The 21,868-nt window shown below is 36.4% G+C and overlaps 1 protein-coding gene and 1 long non-coding RNA gene across 2 annotated transcripts; both read right to left on the bottom strand.

The window, feature by feature from the left end:
* Positions 1 to 67: 67 nt before the first annotated feature.
* LOC141619836 (phosphatidylserine decarboxylase proenzyme 2-like) lies at positions 68 to 12,694 on the bottom strand. The gene is made up of 21 exons (XM_074436858.1): positions 12,387 to 12,694; positions 11,448 to 11,527; positions 10,275 to 10,299; positions 9,735 to 9,794; positions 8,845 to 8,913; positions 7,997 to 8,089; positions 7,865 to 7,915; positions 7,208 to 7,291; positions 6,923 to 7,014; positions 6,098 to 6,253; positions 5,882 to 5,966; positions 5,048 to 5,159; positions 4,329 to 4,429; positions 3,247 to 3,294; positions 2,873 to 3,019; positions 1,984 to 2,079; positions 1,794 to 1,868; positions 1,617 to 1,706; positions 1,042 to 1,128; positions 887 to 937; positions 68 to 491 (listed from the first exon to the last, which is right to left on the bottom strand). The coding sequence occupies exons 1-21, from the start codon at positions 12,615 to 12,617 to the stop codon at positions 384 to 386; spliced, it is 1,941 nt and encodes a 646-aa protein (XP_074292959.1). The 5' UTR covers positions 12,618 to 12,694; the 3' UTR covers positions 68 to 383.
* A 1,257-nt stretch (positions 12,695 to 13,951) lies between these two features.
* On the bottom strand, positions 13,952 to 14,800 carry LOC141622767 (uncharacterized). The gene is made up of 3 exons (XR_012533085.1): positions 14,736 to 14,800; positions 14,463 to 14,558; positions 13,952 to 14,376 (listed from the first exon to the last, which is right to left on the bottom strand). It is a non-coding gene; the product is annotated as an uncharacterized LOC141622767 (long non-coding RNA).
* Between the last annotated feature and the right edge of the window lie 7,068 nt (positions 14,801 to 21,868).

The raw sequence follows: 21,868 nt of genomic DNA, 5'->3' as shown, positions 1-21,868 counted from the left end.
TGTTATTACGTTTTAAACAGCGGTGTTGATAACGTAATATTCGTGAGAGAGGATATTACACGATCAGAATAACAATTATCGTTTGTTTTGAAGTCAATTGTGATTGCAGCAATGTACTCCGTAATTATTTTGCTGCTGTCAGTACTCGTTAATTAAAAATGGCTCTTCTCTCGATGTTTTAAAATTATAAATTATTTTCTAATTGGGTTGGAATGGAGAAGAGAAGTAGAAAATTGTTCAAACACCAAAAAAAAAAAAAAAAAAAAAAAAAGTGATCACCATTCACCATTACACAAAATTATTGTTAGCACTCACATTTGTACAATATTTGAACCGGACCTTAGAACGGGCACGCCAACATGGAAAAGCTTTAGTCTCCCAGGTTAATATGGAGTCATGGTAGATACGCCCAGGGTCATTCCGACACGGACCAAGGTCTCAAGTGATCGAGCACTATTGTCCAAGAGATCATCATCAATCTTTATCACGCCCTGGAAAGAAATGCCGTCATTGAAATGTGTACAAGAAAATCTATTTCCAAGCATTCATTGTCATATAAACTCATAACGAGAAGTAATTAAACCAAAATGAGAGCGAGGACCACATTGGGCTTACAATCATATCGAGCAAGGCTCAGAAGTCTCTGGATGATTTTGTTAAAACAAAATAGTCGAACAAAATCAGTAGAATTGACAGACTACCCTTCGATGAAGCGCAGAATGCATAATGATTTGGGCTTGGTCTCACATGACATCTGAGACCGGCTCATACAAGACTCACCGACCTTACATTGCCCTTTCAAACAACTTTCATAGTTTGTTCAATGGCTCTCAAGAACATGTTAATTTTTTACTTTTGAAGATGATAGCTGGTAAATTGGTAATACCTTCTCAAAGAGGCAGATAACAGTGCTTCCTCCAAACGAGAAATATCCAAACTGCAAAATTAAGTAAAACAAGCGTCACATAGAATAAGGGTATAGAGGGGAAGAAATAAAGCACAATATGAACAACAGAACTGCGCAGTAAGAATATTCGTAACCTCATCGCCCTTCTGAACATGTTCACCTTCCTTCCTGGTAAATGAAATGCTACCAACCATTGTTGCGCCAATGGCAACAAATGCCACCTGCAAAGTAATGCTCCAACGTTTATATGCATATAAGTAACCTGACTTTGGCGACATCAATGATCCATTTTGTTAACAATACATAGTTGTCAGACTAAATTTTATCAAGCATGTCCGTAGACTGCAAGCTTTACAAGAGCCAACTTGCAAAATACAATGAAGGTGGTTTTGGTTGAATTTGAAGGGTTTAAATGATGATTTATGTTATCAGAATCAATCATTCTGATATTAAGGCTCTGCTATCCTTGTTGGACAATAAAAAAATTACTGAAAGTTAAATAATTTTGAGTCGCCCAATGGAATTGGTGAAAGAAAAGGGTAAAATGTTGGTTAAACAGCTTCGTGTGCAGTTAGCTCAATAGTCAAATCCTATCAATCCTACTGTTAGTTATAAAAAGGTCATCTCTTTCACAGGTGAACTACACAGAAATTCTCTTAAAGCTTCAGAATCAAAGAGAGTGAAAGCAGTCATACAGAGAATGACGTACCTTCCCGAAATATGCGGTTGAAATTATAGATACAACTCGTTTGTTCTCTGAAAAGACGTTGCAAGAGCTGTTTACAGCTATTGGATTAACCTGGCACAAATCATAAAAGTCAAAATGAGACATTTGACCAATTTCTAGAAAGATGAACAAAAGATGGCAAACGAAAACCATGCATACAGTGTATAAAGCTCCTGGTATAGGAACAAATTGCTCAATGGTTCCGGAAACTGGAAAATGAAAACGATGATAATCCTGCATTTATAATCAGAGATTACAAGTGGTAAACATGGGTGTGTTCAAGTGTTCAACGATGTGAACCAGTTAAATGGGAGCTAAATGCCCTAAACAAGTTAACTGTGTCAATCACCTGAGGTGCCAATCTGAATATCACCAATGTTCCATCAATGAAAGGACTAGCAGAAACGTCTTTCCCCAACAGGCCTTGAACAGAAAATTTTCGGCCCTGCATGATAATGCTAAGTAAGCTATGCAGATATACTTCTAAACATTGATCAGAATTTACCAGAGTAAAACACACTATCTTAACACGAACTAGAGCAGCAACAAAGAGATTTTCACTTGTAATGAACTTTCAGTGAACAGATAAGTAAGAATTATAGTTGAAAGATGTCAAGCAACATGATAGAACAAGGAGTCCAACAATAGTATTACAATAAATTCACCCCAAGGCCCAAGTGCCTGAAATGCTCCCGCATATGGCGGTGTACGCAGCCTTAAACACGAAGAAGATATTTCAAGACGATCTACAAGCAGCTCAAACAATTCAGCGAGTCATTTCGTCTTATTAGTTTATTCAATCATATTCCATAACAGTACAAAACTATCGAGTCTCTGGCTCCAATGTAAAAGGAAATTTGAACATCGAGTCCACAAATTAAAAGAAAAAACCAAATGTGGCCAAGTTCTTTTGAAAACAAAAAGGTTGGAATCCACTCACGGACGAAACTGATATCATTGTATCTTGCTCAGAACACCTTCCATTTTCATCAGGCAGGGGCATTAACTAATTCCAAGATCAAGTCTCAAACCGTGATTAAAATTTAAAATCATGCATTATTCACGGGGAGGAAAAGACAGGAGTACTTAAGCAGTGCAATTATGTAGATATCACCAGTTCAGAATGCATCTGAGACTCAGGAGAGCACACACATTTTGTTTTTAACTTGGTTGATTCCCCCCAACAAAAAAAGAGAGAAGTGATCCCCATCACATGCATTAACCTGAGTAAATTATACCTTAATCCAGAATCTGGTGCTGTCTTGAACAGAGCTGAAAGCCATTAAACGGCAATCAGCAGCACACACTGCCACATCATCACGATCCTTACATGCAACCGGTCTCGTCTCAGGCTTCAATTCCCTAATGAAAAATTCATTAAAAGTCTGCAAAAAAGAATGTGTCAGCTGATTGTGATAAAATTTAACATTGGCACCGGTTTGACTAGATGCTGCAGAATGTTAACTGCGAAAAATGTCATCAACATTAGAGAACTAGCAGAAGTGAACCCAGATATATATCCCATCCCCAGTAATAACTAAATCCAAGCTTGTTAGATATTCCTGAATAATGCAACAAGATTGAAGTTTAAACGTATACTTGAACTACATACCTTAAAATGATCCAATGGGTATTTGACTTCAGATAAGTTGATCTGATCCTGTAGAGTTGAAGAGATAAAAATGGTTTACCCTAATGCTTATAGATATAAACATTTTAACTTTTAAATATTTGATTTTTTCTTTTGATAAGGTACTCCATAATACTAATTAAGGGACACCAAACGTGTGATGTCTGTGTACAGAAGATTACGCTCACAGACAATTGTAATGAAGAGGCAATATTTATGACAGTTCCATTCAATCCAAGTGCACCACCAAATAGCCAACGGAACTATCTTCCAAAATTCGGTAACACAACCTTTTTTCATTCTTCTCTTCCAAGAAGGGAATAAGATAGAAAACCAACTCATTTTGTATATTTGTGTATTTGGTTCAAATGAAACCAGCTGATTTTGTAAGGGTAAGATAGTAAACCAAAATCTGGATCCCAAAGCGGTGTTCGCTGAGTGTAGTACATAGACCAGTCACTAACTCACCCACTTGATAACTACCCCCACCCAATTTAAAAACACAACCCTCACTCTCTCATCCCTTGAACGCTAGCCCTCCTTTCACCAACTCAGGCCACCATACTTTCTTTTTTCTCTCAAAATAGCATTATTGTTTATCACAATATCTTACTTTTTCTGTTGCGATTTTTTCAATCTGAATGGAACAATTACTTGCACTTCCACAAAGCAAGATGATAGTGTTCACAATACTTTAGAAATGATATATCCCATATATGATTATTTCCTATACTTCTCTGAAATATACAACAGCTTATCTTACGTTTACAAACCATGCAGGTTGGAGAAAGTCGGGAACAGGCTGTGATTTTAGCAGTGGTAATCCGGTCGAGGGTAGTGTGGAATACTGGAATGGTCTAGCCTTAGTGGCATGATTAACTTTCAATTATCCTTACCTCTCCATTCTAATTGTTGACCATCGAATGCTTCAAATTGTACTTAATAATTGTGTGCCATAAACCAGGCAGATGTTACAGCTTACCTACAGCTACCTCAGATTTCTGAGATTACCCACTTAATAAAAGGGCAGGGTTCAAATAGTAAAAAAAGAAAGAGTGGCATACCTTGAATGATTCTAAAAACTTTGGTATATCTTTTGCAGATTCAACCGAGTTCATTTTCTCCCCCTGCTTCGTAGATAAATTCTGTAGAACTTCATTTCCCCCTGCATTAGCATTAACAATAACATTACACCAATGCTTAGGGTCGGATGAACGCAACTATCCCCAATCCCCACAAATGTTATTTAACAATACAGAAAGAAGACAAAGTTCAGGGAATCATTTTAGTATTTTCCATTGTGCTCCGAAGCTTAAAAAAAGTCACTCTTAAACTCCATTAAAAGTGAAAAATTTGAGACATTACATGGTAAAAGTTACAGCTTAACAAAATAATGACTTCAAGCTATCAACATAGCACTTTTGACAAAATTTACAAAAGACAATAGATGGCCACTTCATAGGTCGGACTATAAACAACTCTCGAACAGGATAACTAAAGGGCCAGGGGCACAACTCCCTAACTTCAAAATCAACACCACAGAAGAGACCCCATCCCTGACGTGGATGTATGGAAATAATAGAGGTAAATAACAGAAAAGACGACTGGAAGATGAGGAAAACTAAATGTTTATTCACGTCACTCCAAATGAGTAGAAAGCGACTTTCTACAGACTTATTTTGAGGATACATAAACTTTCCTTGCAATTCCTCGTTTTCAGAAAAGAAACGGACAAAAAGTGAACAATTATCAACAACCCCCTCCTGAAGTACAAAACATATACCTCTGCTGAGAAGGAACAGCCCCATTTTAGTTTGATATAACGTTCTCATAGCCAAAATAATCTTTCCATCTATTAGCTCCTCCACCAGCCTTTTTGTGACACGATCAAACACCTAGAATAGGAAACATTCTAGTTTATCACTAAAAGTCAAAACATTAATTAATAAATTTCAGATGTTGACTAATAATGTATGTGGCTAAATGCAATATTCAAGTTACTGGAACTTTTACAGAAATATTCTTAAAGAAGTATAACGTTCAAATCTCTTAATATTAAAACAAGAGTCACGTTGGCTTGTTAACAGAAGCATAAAATCAAGTGATTGCCATAGTAGCCAAGCCACTATAATAACAATGTCAGCAAGATGAAAAGGGAATGAAAGAAAAAGGACAACATTCATGCACGTTCCTATCAAAGAACCAAAACTTGAGAATGGCTTCCAGTCTTCCACTACTGGTTCATTTGGTTTAAGCTGCCACCAGGTATATTTTTTACACTAAAGTACTAAACCATGGCATATGAAAAGTTCATATTAAAAGGTAACTGGAAGTATATCTTAATACACTACGGTTGTTGCTTGTCCAATGTACTATCATAATAACACAATTTTCCACAAGAGAATGAAATAAATTAAATATACGAATTGTGAACTGCAAATTTTTAAAATATACAAGAATTAGTTCCCTGTCAAAATCTGTTAAACCCATTCAAAATTTCAAATTGTATTAATTTAAATGCCAAAACTTACAAACAGTCAAGTTACAGGCTACTACTTGCACAGAGCACGCAGAATGAAGGAAATAGAGAGAGAATATAAAACAGATCATCTCATACCAAAATATGCTCTGCCTTTGAGCCTGTGCGCACGCCAATGCCATAAGAAGAATAATGGGCCCACTCACTCAGTTTAAGTAACCATCTGTTATCAAAACAAAAACAAAATATTCACACACGGTATAAAGAACTGTGTACAAGAGAATTTGAACAAAGAATACATCAAAAACTAAGCTAAATTGTAAATTGGCTAATCCATATGTGACAAACTCTTACCCATATGAAGCTTGTTTATCAGTTAAGAAACCCCCAATCATGACATTGTTCCCAGTCCCTTCATTGAAACATAAGGTCATATGAACCATACTGCCTACCCAATTGGAGGCATCAAGAATCTCACTACAAACAGGGCAGGTGTTTATGAGCGGCTCTCTGCACGTTAGAAACAAGGATATGAAACATATAATTGATTCCAAGTATAAACTAAACTATACCATAAAACAATAACTAAGAAGATAGTGTAATAACTAATAAGGGTGGGAGAAACTATGTCACCACAGGACAACAAAACATCAAATAACAGACATAAACCACAACGAAATGAAAATTTGACATCATGCTCATCTTTATACACTACAATGTTTTTTTGTACAATTACACAACCACAGGCTAAATTTATTCCATTTTTTCGAGAAAATAAAAAAATCTAAGAGTCAACTATAATCCCACATGGGTAAAAAGGTCACATATAACTGATATAAGTGATATAACACTCCCTAATATTCCCACAATTATCTTACAGTGGGTTTGAATCATGGTAAATCCACGCAAAAAAAGGGGACTAATTGGTGTTCTATTTTGGATGGTTTGAATACTTAATTTTGATAACAATATACTACCATATTTCTCCCTTGTTCAAACTCTCAAAGAATATAGGGATTAAGCATGACAAGGCCCTTTATCCAAGCGATTACACCTATATCATGAAAATTCTAGCGCAACATAAAGGGAGCAACAAATAAACTACTACCACATGCCCAGATCTGAAAAAAAAACATGCATAATAAATCAGCAGCAGAAGGAACAATTTTGAACTCATACTTTTCTTGATGAAGCATAAGAAGTTCAGCTAACTCATCCATGCTTACAACACCATCCCCATCTTTATCTGCAGCCTTGAAAAGCTCCTCTTTCTGCAAACATTGGGTACATAAGGTATTACAAATTAGAACAGCTCCCTGTGTTGCATTGCATTACCTATTTAACAAAAATCTAACCAAAACATGTGGTTTCAATGTTTCATAACAACTAAAGAAGACACAACCTAAACCTTTATTTAAATAAAAAAAAATCGCAAAAACAGATACAATGGTGTAGTAACCAAACCTTATCAACTGCCACTTGATTGCCAAATGCATCTATTAAGTCGGAAAATTCAGACAACGAAAGCAACCCATCTTCGTTATAGTCCTGGAAATATCCAAGTATCAGACGTCATGAAAAGCAAGTAGTCCAAGATAGTTGATCTGAAATATTATTCCTAAGAATATCTAATCAGATGTGTTTGTCCCTTAACCCTAAGGCCCAGGTATGATGATTTCGCCTAAAGCACCGCATAAGAATGGGTAAGCTAAAACTACCAAGAATTGGCTCTGAGTTTTACGGTATCTTTTGTAAGAGCTTTCTCTCATTCATACGCTTCCAATTTGTTCAAATGATCCAATGACACTTACTAGAAAAGTACTGCCAGATTAGTAAATGGGATCAATGCTTATAGTAACATGGCTCACAATAACAAGAAGCAAATTTGAGCCATATTGCTTTATTCCATTATACCTATCAGAAAGCAATATATTGAAAAAATGCTACACGTAATAGAGTTTTTTTTTGGTACAAACTACAAACACGTAATAGAGTTTGTCGTATGGGTGGTATCTCCACTCATCCGCCATGTATTTGACCAAACAATAACACAGAACTGAGGTATCTCTACACAATTACTTGAACGAAATTTCCAATATGCAATCATAATGCACACCATACCACTATTGATAATATGCGACGTGCAAAATCTTTCTCTGTTTCTTGTGGATCCTGCGAATGACAGTACACAATCATTTCATGGCCCACAAAAGATGTTGATCAACGATCAAATACAACAAAAGGTATACGGACCTCAACTGAACAAGAGAAACAAAGCTTGCCAACCACTGTGCTATTTGAAGAGGGATCGAATAGATTAACTTCCTCTGAAAGAGAATCGGAGTCCTGCAATATGAACTTAATTTTTAAATTTCACTCACTTTTCTGCAGTCTATCAAAATTATCAAACCATTGTAATTGTTTGTAAGACAAATTTGGATTATTAATATTCGTATAAGGAAATTTTTATTGTCCATTTTCCTCAAAAAAAAAAAATAAGGAAATTTTTATTGTCCTCGTCTATTCTCATTTTAAGTGTTCTATATAATATGCGTGAGAGATGAATGATTTAATGAGCCTATTTCATTTTTATTAGGAAATTGATCTTGTGATGGGAAATATTAATGTCTGTAGAGATGGGCGACATTCTAGTTGCAATCCTTTATGTCGTCTTTAACTAAACCAGTTCCTGTACTACAAGCATAGTGATATTATGAATTTGATAATCCAATTTTCGCCAAATGTAAGAGGCCCTTGTTGGACTATGTTTATAGGATGAACTAACACCCGCAATTTTTTTAAAGGCATCGACGTGGTACTGCTCCTGGTGAGACAGGGCCACAGGAATTTTTTTTGGCTTCTTAGCGGGCTAAACCAAAGAATGGCTTTTCGGTTATTCCAATAATGTGTAAATAGCATACTTGGACTTCTTTGTAGTTGTTTACAATTGAGAACCCCTTCTCCTCTATTGCTTCTTCAAAGCTTTTCTAGTTATATATTTTCTGTAAAAAGTGTTTTGCATACTATAACTGTCCATGCTATATTCTGTGACGACTGTTTGTATGTTCTATGCCTGAAAAGAAGTTGATGAAACAACTCACCCCGGTAAGAAACTTAAAAAGGTCAAGCTCACAATGCCCAATGAGATTGTTCTTCTTCAATCGGTTAGTCTGTGACATACAAAAGACAAAATAAAATTGAAAGCATCAAACAAATATATAAAATCCATTAAGGAATCATCTTCGCAACTAGATTTATCAGAATTGCTTTTGAGTTTTGATTAGCAAGTGTTAGCACCATTAAAACCATATAACAGGAGAAGCAAACTCCTGGGCATATTTTGTTTGTCATTCAGCTCCTTTTCAATAGCCTTAACAGCATTGAGCCACACATCCACAAAAGGAGGATACTTGATCAGAAATATTTCATTGAGAGAAACAATTGAAAAGCTGATAACAGTTTACTGCAGTTAAAGTATATAATCACCATAATATTCGAAACAGAAAAATCTCAAAGAGGTTGCTATCCTATGAGAGACTGAGCCTTATAATGAAAGATTGTGACACTAAAGTCTGAAACATACTGTGCCAAAAAGAGCTACATGATCAAGACGTCAGCTATATGCTCAAAGTTTACTATGCATCTCAGAGAATGCTTATCAACATTATCTGGATTAATGGCATTATATCATCAGAGGTATATATAGTAGCACTTTAAATCGTCATAGCAGTTCCATAGCAAAATGAGATTCTTCCACTTCATCACATACCAACGCAGCTCAACAGCAGTCTAAGCTATCTACTGTATTTTTTTTTTCCTTCCAAATGAAAAAAAAAAAATGTAACTTGCCATGCAAATGATGTAAATGACAGCAGTTCTGGCACACTATAACCTAGCTATTTGCCTATTTTAGTTATTAGCAATAAATCACAAAGAAGCGACAATATCCACCCATATACTAGTAAATAAATGTTTCTCTTGAAATACACACCTCGTATACAGATACCCTTGCAAGACGAGGGCCATTGCTTTCCAGAAGTAGTTTTTTTTCCTGCAAAAATGAAGAACACAAAAATTGGGAACATACAAACAAGAGCTTTTCTAGAGACGTAAAAGTAAGAATGAAGTTAATGACAATAATGATACTACTGATAATGATGATAACGACGAAAATATCAACAATCGCAATCACAAACCAGTAGCGGCAGCAGCCGCGATAATAACAATCGCAGCAACAACAGCGATAGCAATAGCAAGCAACTCGAGAAAAGTACATTTTGTATATAATACGACCCTCTATCTGGTCTACAGAGGAACGATAACATGTGTGTAAGATACCCTTAATCATAAGGGTATACCAGGCCCAAATGAGATTATATTTAATTTAGATGATAATTATCACTGAAATATCGGAATATCTTCCCTCTCCAAAACGGGAAAAAGATATGTTACACTTGTGTGTTTATATTGTATTTAGATGATAATTATCATGATGAAAGCAAATAGGAAGTGAATTTTAAGAGTAGCTTACCGAGTTCCAAACTGGTTCATCTGTGCTGCATTGAAAGTTAAAACAAAATTAGATATAAGAAGAGGCCACAAAAGGTAGAAAGATCACGTTTCAGAAAAAATCAAGCAATTTAGCTAGGAGTACGACAGGAATTGCGAATATGTGATGCATGGCAGACTAGCAAATCTCAAAACAATTCAGCTATTTATAAACAGTACTCTCCCCATCCCATTTATATTATCTCAACTTGACTTTGGTGGTCAACTAATGTCACCTTTGACCATTACTTTCTCGAAATTTATCTAAAGATAACAATTTAAGATTGTCTACCTCTTATTTCTCAAAATACATACTTCCAAATCACTGTTTTTTTAAAAAAAGTTGTTGCTATTTATATTAGGAGAAAATATCGGCCAAAGGTAAAATAATTTGATCGACAAAGTCAAATGAAGACACTATAAATGGGATGGAGGTATAAAGGCAACCACATTTAACACTTTCTCAAACCCTTCCTGGCAAAGTCATCAGATTTATACATCAAGTAGTCAATTTTTGGGCTGTTTTAGAACAAACTTTCAAACTGAACTGTCTGAAAGAGAGAACGCAAATCAAAAATATAAGAACCAAATCATGCATCGTCTGCCGCGTATAGCAAACTAAAATGCCAGACATTTTAGAGTCTGTAAAAGCAAATCTTCCTTTGCGGAAAAAAATGATAATGATACTAAAATTATTATTCACACATTCCTCCTGAATCATTTGATTCCATTCAATCATACACATACAATTCTACAAACATCAGTTAATCTTTGTATCCCTACCCATCACCTACTTTTTGATAAGATCAGCATATATCCTTTGAACCATTTCAGAATAAAGTCGCAAAAAATGAAAACACTCCACCCAGAAAAGGAACTTTCATTTATATTCCAAACATCCCCCATCCACTCTTTACAAAAGGGAACAAAGGTCATGAATAGTGGGAATCAGAAAATTGGCCCAGCATCAACTCACATGGGACTGTTCTATGAGTAGAGCTGTCTAAGTTCATAGAATATTATTACGCATTTCACAATAGAGTAGGTGACTTGTTCTACTACAGATGGTCTCACACAATACTAACTAGGTCCAGCCTAGAGAAAAGGACAATGCTCGTAATTGTAAACGGTAACGGAATGAAGAATGAAAACTAACTTGTCAGTGACGTGAGTTCGGAAAGTCTGTTCTCCTAGAGAAACACATGCCATCCATTTATCCTTAAATTGCATCTTTGCCTGCACAATTCAAATCATAACCTAATGAACATCTAATCTCAAACTCTAATCATCAATTACAAACTAATTACTCAAGCAACCCTTATTCCCTCTACATTAGAGTTCACAAATGTTGATCCAACCCAAACCCCCAGAAACACAACCCGACATAACCCGTAACTCATTTGCACATTATAAACTCTAATCATCAATTACATACTAATTATAAAGACAAGCCTGGTTCCTTCTACATTCTACACTGTGTGCAAAATATAACATTTCCCACCTATCTTGTCCTTTGCAATCACTCGTTATCCGCCAAACTATCCATATGTAACACTACATAATCTTCGACAATTAAAAATAAGTGGTCGTTTGGTTCACAACGGGAAATTCGCTAGCTTAACATCGGAAAAAGAACTACTCCCTCCGTCCCGGTCATTTTAGGAATGCATTTGATGAATAATTTGCTCATTCACACTCAATTTGGTCCACATGTCATTTAGTAATTGGCGCTGTCCACTTTTCTTGGTCTTTGTGCCAAAACAAAAAGACAACAAATGACCGGGACGGAGGGAGTATAATCTAGCCAGCTTAACCTATAATTAATCTCCGTAAACACCAACACATTTTAAAAAGTTATTCCCCAACTTTAAGATCATAAATTTCAACTTTACTTTTTTTTAAAACCTTTTGTTAAACAAAGACGTAACCAAGCTCATAAAAACAAATACAAATTGTGCGAGACGGTCTTTTTATTGGTTGAACATTCATATACAACTAACAATAAACGAGCATTTTTAAATACAAAAAACCGTCTCACACAATAATTATAGAAAAACAAAAGGTAAAAAAGAGGGAGGAATTGACGAAAACATACAGAGATAAGAGTAAAGAGAGCAATTCCGGCGAAATCATCGGCGGCGATCAACTTAAATCTCGCCGGAGAATGCTTCCCCGACGACGACGATGAACTCCGAGGGTGGCGGATATGGCGGAGTTTACGACGGAATCTGGCAGTGCGAGAATCACCTGAATGCTCACTCCCCGACGACGATGATGATAATGATCTGCCGCCATTAGTACATCCTTTTGAAGTTCCTTGTCCCATTTTCGGAGTTTGACCAATGGAAGGAGGAGTAGGAGTGGGGAGCTTGGTGTGGTTGTCACAATCCCGGCTTTATATATATATAATCGGTTATTTTAAGCTTCATTTTTTTGTTTAAGACCGTCTTTATTTGAGATTAAAATAGAGTTAATGTTTTGAAAGAGTGAAAGATACCGTATTTGAGACTTTTAAGTTAAAAAATTGCATCCAAAAAAAAGACAAGTTAAAAGTTAAAGTTAAGACAGTATAAATTAACCTAAATGTTAAAGTTAAGACGGTGGTAAGCAAAATCGAGTTAGGCAAATGAATCGTATGATTAGTGGGGTGGTTGAATTTTTCTAGCATTTTCTCAATTAGTCAACTCTTAGTGGGTCAACTTTTACGGGAATACTTTAATCGAGTACGCAATTCATTTGGGCTAACGCAACAGTTGACCCAGGATGTTGCCCGTTTTTGGTTGTATCTATGGACCGAAGAGCTCATTAGACTCGATCAAGTTTAATGGATTTGAATAGAAAAATTAAGAAAAGAGTAGAGAATCAGATCTCTAAAATAGAAAGATAAACGATTGACGGAAACACCAAAAAAAAAAAAGTAAACAAATGATCAGGACGAAGGGAATATGTTTGTGGACCAAAATATCACATAAGTCTACAATTAATCACTTTTATTATAGTTCGGATACACAAAAATAGGAATACATTAAAATACTTTTTATAAAAAATAATATTCAGGTAAATTATTAAATGAAGCGGTAGAGTAATATAAGTCCTTTCTTTTATTTGTCAACGGTATACCTCTACTTTAAATAGTGCGTATATATAAATACGCATAAGCGATTTTGTTTCCATGATTTTGATGAAGGAACTCAAATCTTCTAATTCCATTCTTAATCCATTTTCATATTCGTCTCATAAAAATACTAGTTCAGTTCTTAATCCATTTTCATAATCGTCTCGTTAAAATATGCAACTCACAACTTAAGGAATATCAAAAGCCTCTACTTAATCCAACTTATTAATTTACTCGTAATTATCACATATCTGTCATTAACTCCTAAATCCCATGATAAAAAAAAATTGATTGTAATACTAATATTATCCCTCATGTTCTAAATAACGAATTAAATTCGTTTTACAAACTTCTTAATTAATAAGATCAACTCCAAAATTGTCGTCGTAAGTGTAAAATATTATCTGACATTATATTAAGTATACAAAAAAATTGTAAAACAAGTAATTTCTTTGCATTATTCAAAGAAACCAATACTCGTATAATGCATGAAATTGTGTAAAAACTTTAGTTTTTGTAATTTTGTATTCAAACCAATACTCGAGCAAACAGGGGATAACAACGAACCACTTAATTAAAGTCCGATAACTAAATGTAACACAATTACAACTAATTAGACGATAATTAAATTAAACACAATTTCGAGAAGATATTTAATTAAATTACGACCAAACAGGTTTAACAAGTAATCGAGTCGTGAAAACTAAATACACTTGTTACCCTTTTTATTCTCTATGAATTGAAAGTTATTTTAATCTAAGTATAGTAAACAAATAGTTGAGACGAAGGAGTAGTTGTCTAATTAGAAGTGCCCATCAGCTTACGTTTGACTGCATCCATAGCTACCTTCCATTTGGGTGCCTCCTTTGCTACTTTCTCCATATTATTAGTCGTAGACAGGGGAACGGCGGGATCCGTAGCTATTTTCTTCGTACTACCAAACGGGTTATAGACACGATTCTTCCAGTTTCTGCAAATGAATTGAATAGTTAGTGAGGTGAAGAACCTACATACGAGATTACGAGTTTAATTCAGACCGTAAAAAAAAATACTCACCCAAATAGTTTACCAATATTCCATCCTTTTAGAGCCTTAGGAATGATGCTGGTGGTTATTTGGGTATCTCCCATTGACTGTGACGACAATTTGATCCTGCATGCATGCGAAAATACAACTTAATAACGTTTTTTTTAATATATGTGAGATATATTTTAATTAAAAATACGGAATCCATTTGAAAGAGAGAGTATAAAGAAGAATGAAAAAAGTTAACGAGTACGTAAATAAAAGCGATTGAATTAATTTAACCAAACGATTAAAGAGAATTACCGGGTATGAGATATTAGAATGAAAGTTGGAGTTTCGGGAAATACTCGAGTTGTATTATTCAATCGTGTTTCTTCTCAATAATTCATGTCCTATTTATATATACTTCGTAATAGGTTATCTTGCGTAACAAGAAAGACGTATAATATCTCGATTTACCTCTAACACAAGATACAATGTAACCGGAAAAGATCAACTTGTGAATCAAGTAACGATCAACTTGCCAAAATACAACATTTAATTTCCCACCTATTTTTTCTTTTACAATCACTCGTTATCCGCCAAACTAATACTCCGTATGTAACACTACATAAAGCTTCCATAATTAAAAATAAGTGATCGTTTGGTTCACATCGGAAAAAGAACTACTCGTATAATCTAGCTAGCTTAACCAATAATTAATCTCCGTAAACACCAACACATTTTAAAAAGTAACTCCCAAACTTTACCATCATAAATTTCAACATTAAAGTTTAAACCTTTTTTGGAACTTTGACTAATGGAGGAGTAGGAATGGGGAAATTGGTGTGGTTGTCACAATATTATTATTATTATTCGGGGTTGTATGTTTATATGTGCAACTATTTTTTTTATTATGTGAAAAAAAGTGATTGTTATTGATTAATTATGCTAATTTATTACTGTCTATTGTTCTTATACATAATAGTATATGTATATTTTAGTTTGTTAATTTGATTGCTTGTGAGATGGGCGGAGTTGGAGTGTGCCATAGCTTTTATACGTACTATGGGTATATCTCTGTGACCTTTTCTAATGGATTATTAGCATTGTACGGATAGCGAGAACGGTGATTGATTAAGGTTTTGTGAGCATTGATAAGGAATTAGCTTCAATAGGAAAACTAGAGGATGGTAATCTTGAGTACAAATAATAATGGTTAGTCCTTCTACTGGCATTGGAACCACGCTATTAAATATATGATTCCATCAAATAGTCTGACTTGGTAATGGTTTTCTTTACGGATTGGTACTGAGCTTTGGTTGAGTTTGTATTGTGTTTAAATCGTCTTTTTCTTTGACCTCGACTCGCGGGTGAGTAGTTTAAAGTCTTATACTTTAAGTGTTGAGCAGTTCCTTTAATGGAATATTTGACAATATCGATATTGAAATTGAGATGAAAATTGGTTACTGGTATTGAGTTATGAGTTATGAGTTATGGGGCATTTGAGTCAAGTTATGTTTACGGTCCAGAGTGACCATGGTTATTGAGTTATTTGAGTTTGAAATCGATATTGAGATGGAAATATTGTTTTGCGGTCTTACCGCTAGTTCACTCACCTCTTGTCCTTGACTTAGGTTCGACGATGAGAATACGATATCTGGTTACTATGGAGTATTATATTATGAGACGGGGTAATGAATGAGATGAATAGAGTTGAGATTGAGTTAATTATTGGGATGAGAGTGTCTAAGTTTGAGTTTCAGATTAGTCATGGGGAGTGTTTTTATTATTCTCTCTGTTTATTTTTATTTTTATGTGTGTCTGTTTCCACGCCATGACCAAAAACTATTCTGCTTATATTGAAGTATTATCTGTTAGTCAGCTTTTCGGCTGACGTGTTTCTCCCTTCGGGGCTACTCGTCATGGGGGTAGTCCTTTCTGTCTTCTGTTTTGCTTTCAGGTCTTCCGCTGCTGTTCAAAAGAGATTTTATTTCAAGTGAAGATTTTATTTAAAGTTTTGTAAAAGTTTTCGTTTTCGATTTGTATTATTTAGTTTTAAAAAGGATTTGTAATAAGAGACTTTGTATTTAATATCCTTGTATTTCGGCCAGTTTTGTATATAAATGTAAGTTTTAATTTAGCCGAAAAATCAGGGGTGTTACAAATAAACTTAATTAAGATAATTCATTGTGTCATAATTTATACATACCAACTCATAGTCTCTTACTATTCCTAATAAAATGCAAAGAAAAATAACATAAAATGTGGCACTTAAAATTTCTTAACATGACACACGCCAAATAATAAACTACTCATCTTCCCTTTTATTATATTGTATAGATACTGATAGTTAAGTCATTTATCATACTAAATTTTGAAAAAACAATTAATTTGGAATAAATTTTAAAGGAAAATTAAACAATAAAAGTGGAATGAAGAAGGTCTCGTTTAAATTCACCATGAACACAAAATTATAAATATAATTATTTTAGTTTACTTACTAAATATATTGCTAAACAATGCAACTTTTTTTTTTTTTTTTTTTTTTTACAAAACCTTATCCTTTACGTAAAATAATTTCATGAACTAAATACATGGTATTACTACCCTTTACAATTCTATTATTAGTGTTTAATTTCACTTAAGTATTTACAGAATTTGTTTGTAAATTACTTAAATTAAATAAATATTTTCTTTTCCATATATTTTATATTTTCCTAAGAAAATGATTTATATGATCTTTAATACTCATTTGTCGATTAGTTAGTTTTGTAAAACATCTTCTATATACAACAAAGTTATAATATATTTTTTTTATAGTAACAACAATAATGAATTAGTGCATTTTAAAAAAAAGTAGTGAATTAGTGACAATATAATTTTGTTTTGTTTTTAACTTCATTTATTCTTCTTCGTTCTTAATTTCTTATGTATTCAGTTTTTTCATTTCAAATACATATAATACGATCCATATGAAATCTCTTGAAATTATTAACTTATAGTTAATCCGTAGTTTTTTTTGTTTTTTAGTTAATTAAGTTTTTAAAGGTAATGGAATATAAATGGATTTTTTAAGGAAATAAGTGAATTAAATTAATGCAATATAATAATAAATCGGTAATCCATGTTATATTAGTTTGCCAAGTCACATTGTTATTGTGTACGTGGCTTTTTTTCATCCCACGTGACATTGTCTACGTGACATTGTCTACGTGACATTTTTAGGCTAGTCTTTTAATAATATTTTATAGATTTGATAAATAAAGCTTTTTTGGGGGTTTACCATCGGTCAATAGTAATCCCCAGATTTGATTGATGAACGCATGCTTGAGCAGCCATATAACTTTTCACTAGCACGAAACGACAGGAAGCCACGTTCGTGAACCTAGGACGTTTCGGTTTTTCCTCCGGACATGGTGGGTTTGCTAACCTTGCTTGGGCAAGACCAGCACGGCCTACTTCTATCTCTATTCGGGTTTTATCTACTACTCTTAACAGTCGGTTTATTCGAGCTGTATCGATTATCAAATTACCCCAAAGCCCAAATCAAATAAGTATCTAAGAATATTTGGGTCGGTATAATATATGAGGAGTACTTGCCAAAAAAGAAGCTCAATCTTTTTTTTTGGTTATAAAAAGGTTAGAAAGTAGAATAATCTCGATATTTCATCCTTAAGAAATTGAAAAAACCCCAAATCGAATCGGGTTCATCTTCAATTCATCATCATCTCAATTTTCTAAACTTACATTGATTAATTGTGGTAGTAATCAACATGATTAATAATAACTAGTATAGATCCCGCACAAATGCACAGTTTTTTAGATAGGGATATTAGAGAATGTAACAATTATACTATTGGTATTTAATAGTGTAAATCCCGCACATTTGCAGTATATATAGAGGTTTTATTTTTAGTTATTATTTAAATATTTTAAATTGATACATTATTAATTTTTCATATTTTTCATATACATCATCGTATTTCGATATGAGGAAAAAAATGAACTATAAACTAATCAAGAGAATTTAGTAAAGTTATAAAATATGTTTAATGATTTTTTTCTTTAACATAAAACTAATGATTACAAATAATAAATTTTCTTAAATTATGTTAATGATTTTTTATTTATTTTTGTGATGAAGCTAATTATACTAGTTTAATATTTTGTTTTATACAAAATGTGTCAAGTCATTCTCTTATATATAATAATACATAACAAAAATTTAGAAATTTACAGTTTATAAAATTATAGTGAATTTATCTTCTTTAATTAAAATATTATTGTTCCGGGTTTAATTCCAGAGCAGGTGTTTGTTACCACTCGTAGCTAACAGAATGATGTCCTTGCTTGAATCCTCCTTGCGGTCTCCTGAAACGATGAACAAACTGAGGGCTCGGCTTTGGCCGAGCGTACTCACTCCGACGCTCAAGTCAGTAAACTTAGAGAGAAGTTGTTGTAACTTGGCTAAGAGTGTATTGTAGAGAGATAAGCAAGATATTACCAGATGAATAGTGGTTATTAGGTCAATTTATGGATCCTTTCCTCAATGAGGATTGGGGAGTATTTATAGGCATTCACCTTTTGTCACGTAGTGGCCAAGTGGCTATCAGGTGAAAAGAGATCGCGTATACCCTCGGCCGATGGACCTGTAAGGTGCTCGCCGAGGGTCTTGGATATGAGTACGCAGATATGTGTCCCGGTTGGCTAGTTGTCCTGCCGAGACCCAGGACAGCCGATGGGCTTCATCGGCTAGACTGTCTAAGTCGTTGACTTTGCTGTGGATACCCTTGACTTTGCTCAATATGTTGACTTGGTCAGCGGTGCAGAATATGCCCCATCAATTTGCCCCCAGCGTAGTCTATGCCGTGGTATGGGCTCCGATGTATGTTGAGTGTATATTCTGCGCAAGTATTTTTGCAAAATTTTTGGTATCGGCTTCTTCTGAAGCATCGGCGTGGTTCTTGTTAGGCCGCACCATATATCCCCCCTCCACATGGATGCGTAAAGGGTATCCGATGTGGGAAATAATGTGACGCTGGCCGAGACCAGGGCTGAGAGTGCCGGTTATTTTTGATTGCCCCCGGCCGGTGCTTCATGGCTTGGTCGATCATGTAGCCGGCGGAGAGCAGGCGCCTAGGAATTTGTTGAGGGAGATGAACAGGCGAAGAGATGTGAATAGGCGTGTTGAATACGCTTGGTAACTGTAGCATTGATTGACATTCAACTGTTGCAACGATTGACATTCCGTGGTTGCATGTCTGACACGTGTCCGCTTGCTGATTGGTTGACGCTTCATGGGCTGTGCCCTGATTGGTCCTTCTTCATGGGCTTTTCCCTATAAATAGGGTAGTTACTCCGTGATTTTGGCCATTACTTTCATTTCCTCAAATTTTCAAAAATTCTCCCAAAATCGTCCTCTCTTTAAACTTTCAAGGGCTTTCTATTCTTCCAATCTTCGGTCTCCTGAAACTTTCAAGGGCTTTCGATCCGGCGAGTGTTTTTCTTTGAGGTAAACAAACATTTTCTTTTATTTCGTTGATAATTTGTTGTGAGCATGTCTTCTGCTGATGCTGGACCTAGTAAACCCGCGTCGGGGGGCCCTAGGTCTCCTTCTCCTGAAGTTGATCCTCAAATTCTTGAGGAATGGGAGGACTCTGATTCTTATGGCGATTTTGGTGATGATTTCGGTGATGAAGTGGAAAGGCCTCGTCGTGATGAAGGGAGGCAGTACGTCCTGGATCACGGCGATGCCTGTAAGGTCAGTCTTGACCGTGCTTGGGCTCATAAGCTCGCCAGTTTTTCAGGCGAGGAATTTTTCGAGGGCCATTTTTTCTTCGGTAGGGGATATAAAATTGTTATCCCTGAGGAGGGTCAGGCCGTCTGTTGCCCTCCACCGGGCCACACTGGCGTGTATATGCGGCATTTGGAGTACGGGCTCCGGTTTCCGCTGAATGGGTACGTTATGGCCATTATTAGAGCCATGAACGTTGCCGTTGCACAACTGCACCCGTTGGCTATGAGGACCATAATCGGCTTTGTCTGGCTCTGTCTCTTCAAGGGAGAGGCCCCAACGGTAAATTTATTCCGCCGGCTTCACCATCTCAAACCATTTTCTGGCCGCGTCGGATGGTACAGTGTGGAGATGGAGCCGGGTTATGCTTCACAACAAACTTTCTTCTTGCAAGGATTGGCAAGGCCGGTGGGTGTACGTTAAGGTGCCGGATGACTATCCGCCGCCCGCTTTTTCCAAAGACCGAGTTAACTTGCGGTGTGAGACTCAAAGTGAGCACGATAGATGGGTTTCCGGAAGAAGCTCAAAATGGATGCTAGCGTGTCTATCTCCGGGACGATGAGAGGCTGGCAATGAGGCTCTTTGAGGTGGACAAGAGTGGGGTGCCGAAAAGATGGATTCCTCCGACGCAGATCATCCTTCGTGATGAGCCGCTCTGCCATGTCGGCCTCATACCGCCCTAGCACAGGGGTGAGTGGGGTCGGTGTGAGGCCCATCGCCATTCTTAATGCTCTTGCTCCTCGAATTCCGGTTTATTTCCTCTACTTAACTCTTGCTTTGTTTCTTTCGCACCACTTTGGAAAGGGCTTGTCCGAGGATCTTCTCCGGAGAAATGGGCCGCACAAAGATGGGACCGTTGCCAACTTGCATCCCAAGGCTCAAACCCACGACCGTAGGAGGTCGCCGGGTGATCTTATGGAGCACGGGGCCGAGGGGCTTGAGCGTGGAGGAGGCTCAGGCGAAGGTTATCGGCGGCGTTGTTCGTCGGACGCGGAAAACAGTGTCTTCGGCGGCGAGGGCGTCGACGTTGGTTCCAACTCCCACCCCCTTCTAAAAAGGTGGAGGTTGTTGATATTCCTTCGAGGGGACTCCGATGCGGAGGAATCTCCCCTTATCCGAAAGAGGAAGGAGGCAGCCTCTACCGTTGGCAAGGAAGTGCCTCCTCCGGCCAAGAAGGCGAAGCACGGTACCTATTCATTCCGTGGCCTAAATTTAGCCGAGTCATTGGGTGCTCCCGATGACAGGCTTCCCGACATGTCGATATACGTTGATACCGACGTCTTTATTAAATTTTGTAGGCCAGGCGCACCGGCTTCTGCTCTCGTTGGGCGGCGGGAGGAGGGGACCTCTGCGCAGTTGGTGATCAAGGCGTCACCGTCAACCCTTCATCCCGTAAGGCTTCCTCCTCCCAAACCGCGCAGTTGGGGGTCAAATTGTTACCACCGTCCCTTCATCCCGGAAGGCTTCGTCTCCCGGCTTATAGAGGAAGGCACGAAGCTAATTAGGGAGCTTGCAAGGTGGAACGTGGTTACCGCCGCTCGTCTCACGGAGCGGAGAAGGCCGTGGCTCGAGCCGTTCATGAGCGTAATGCCGCTGCTGGTGGGCTGCGTCGGCAAAGCTGGGTCTCCTCAATGAGCGGAAGCTTAGGGGAGATGCTGAG

The sequence above is a fragment of the Silene latifolia genome, chromosome X (genome assembly GCF_048544455.1).
Source record: "Silene latifolia isolate original U9 population chromosome X, ASM4854445v1, whole genome shotgun sequence".
Taxonomy (NCBI): Eukaryota; Viridiplantae; Streptophyta; class Magnoliopsida; order Caryophyllales; family Caryophyllaceae; genus Silene; species Silene latifolia.
Note: the sequence above shows the minus strand (reverse complement) of the source record. Positions and strands in the feature narration are given on the sequence as shown.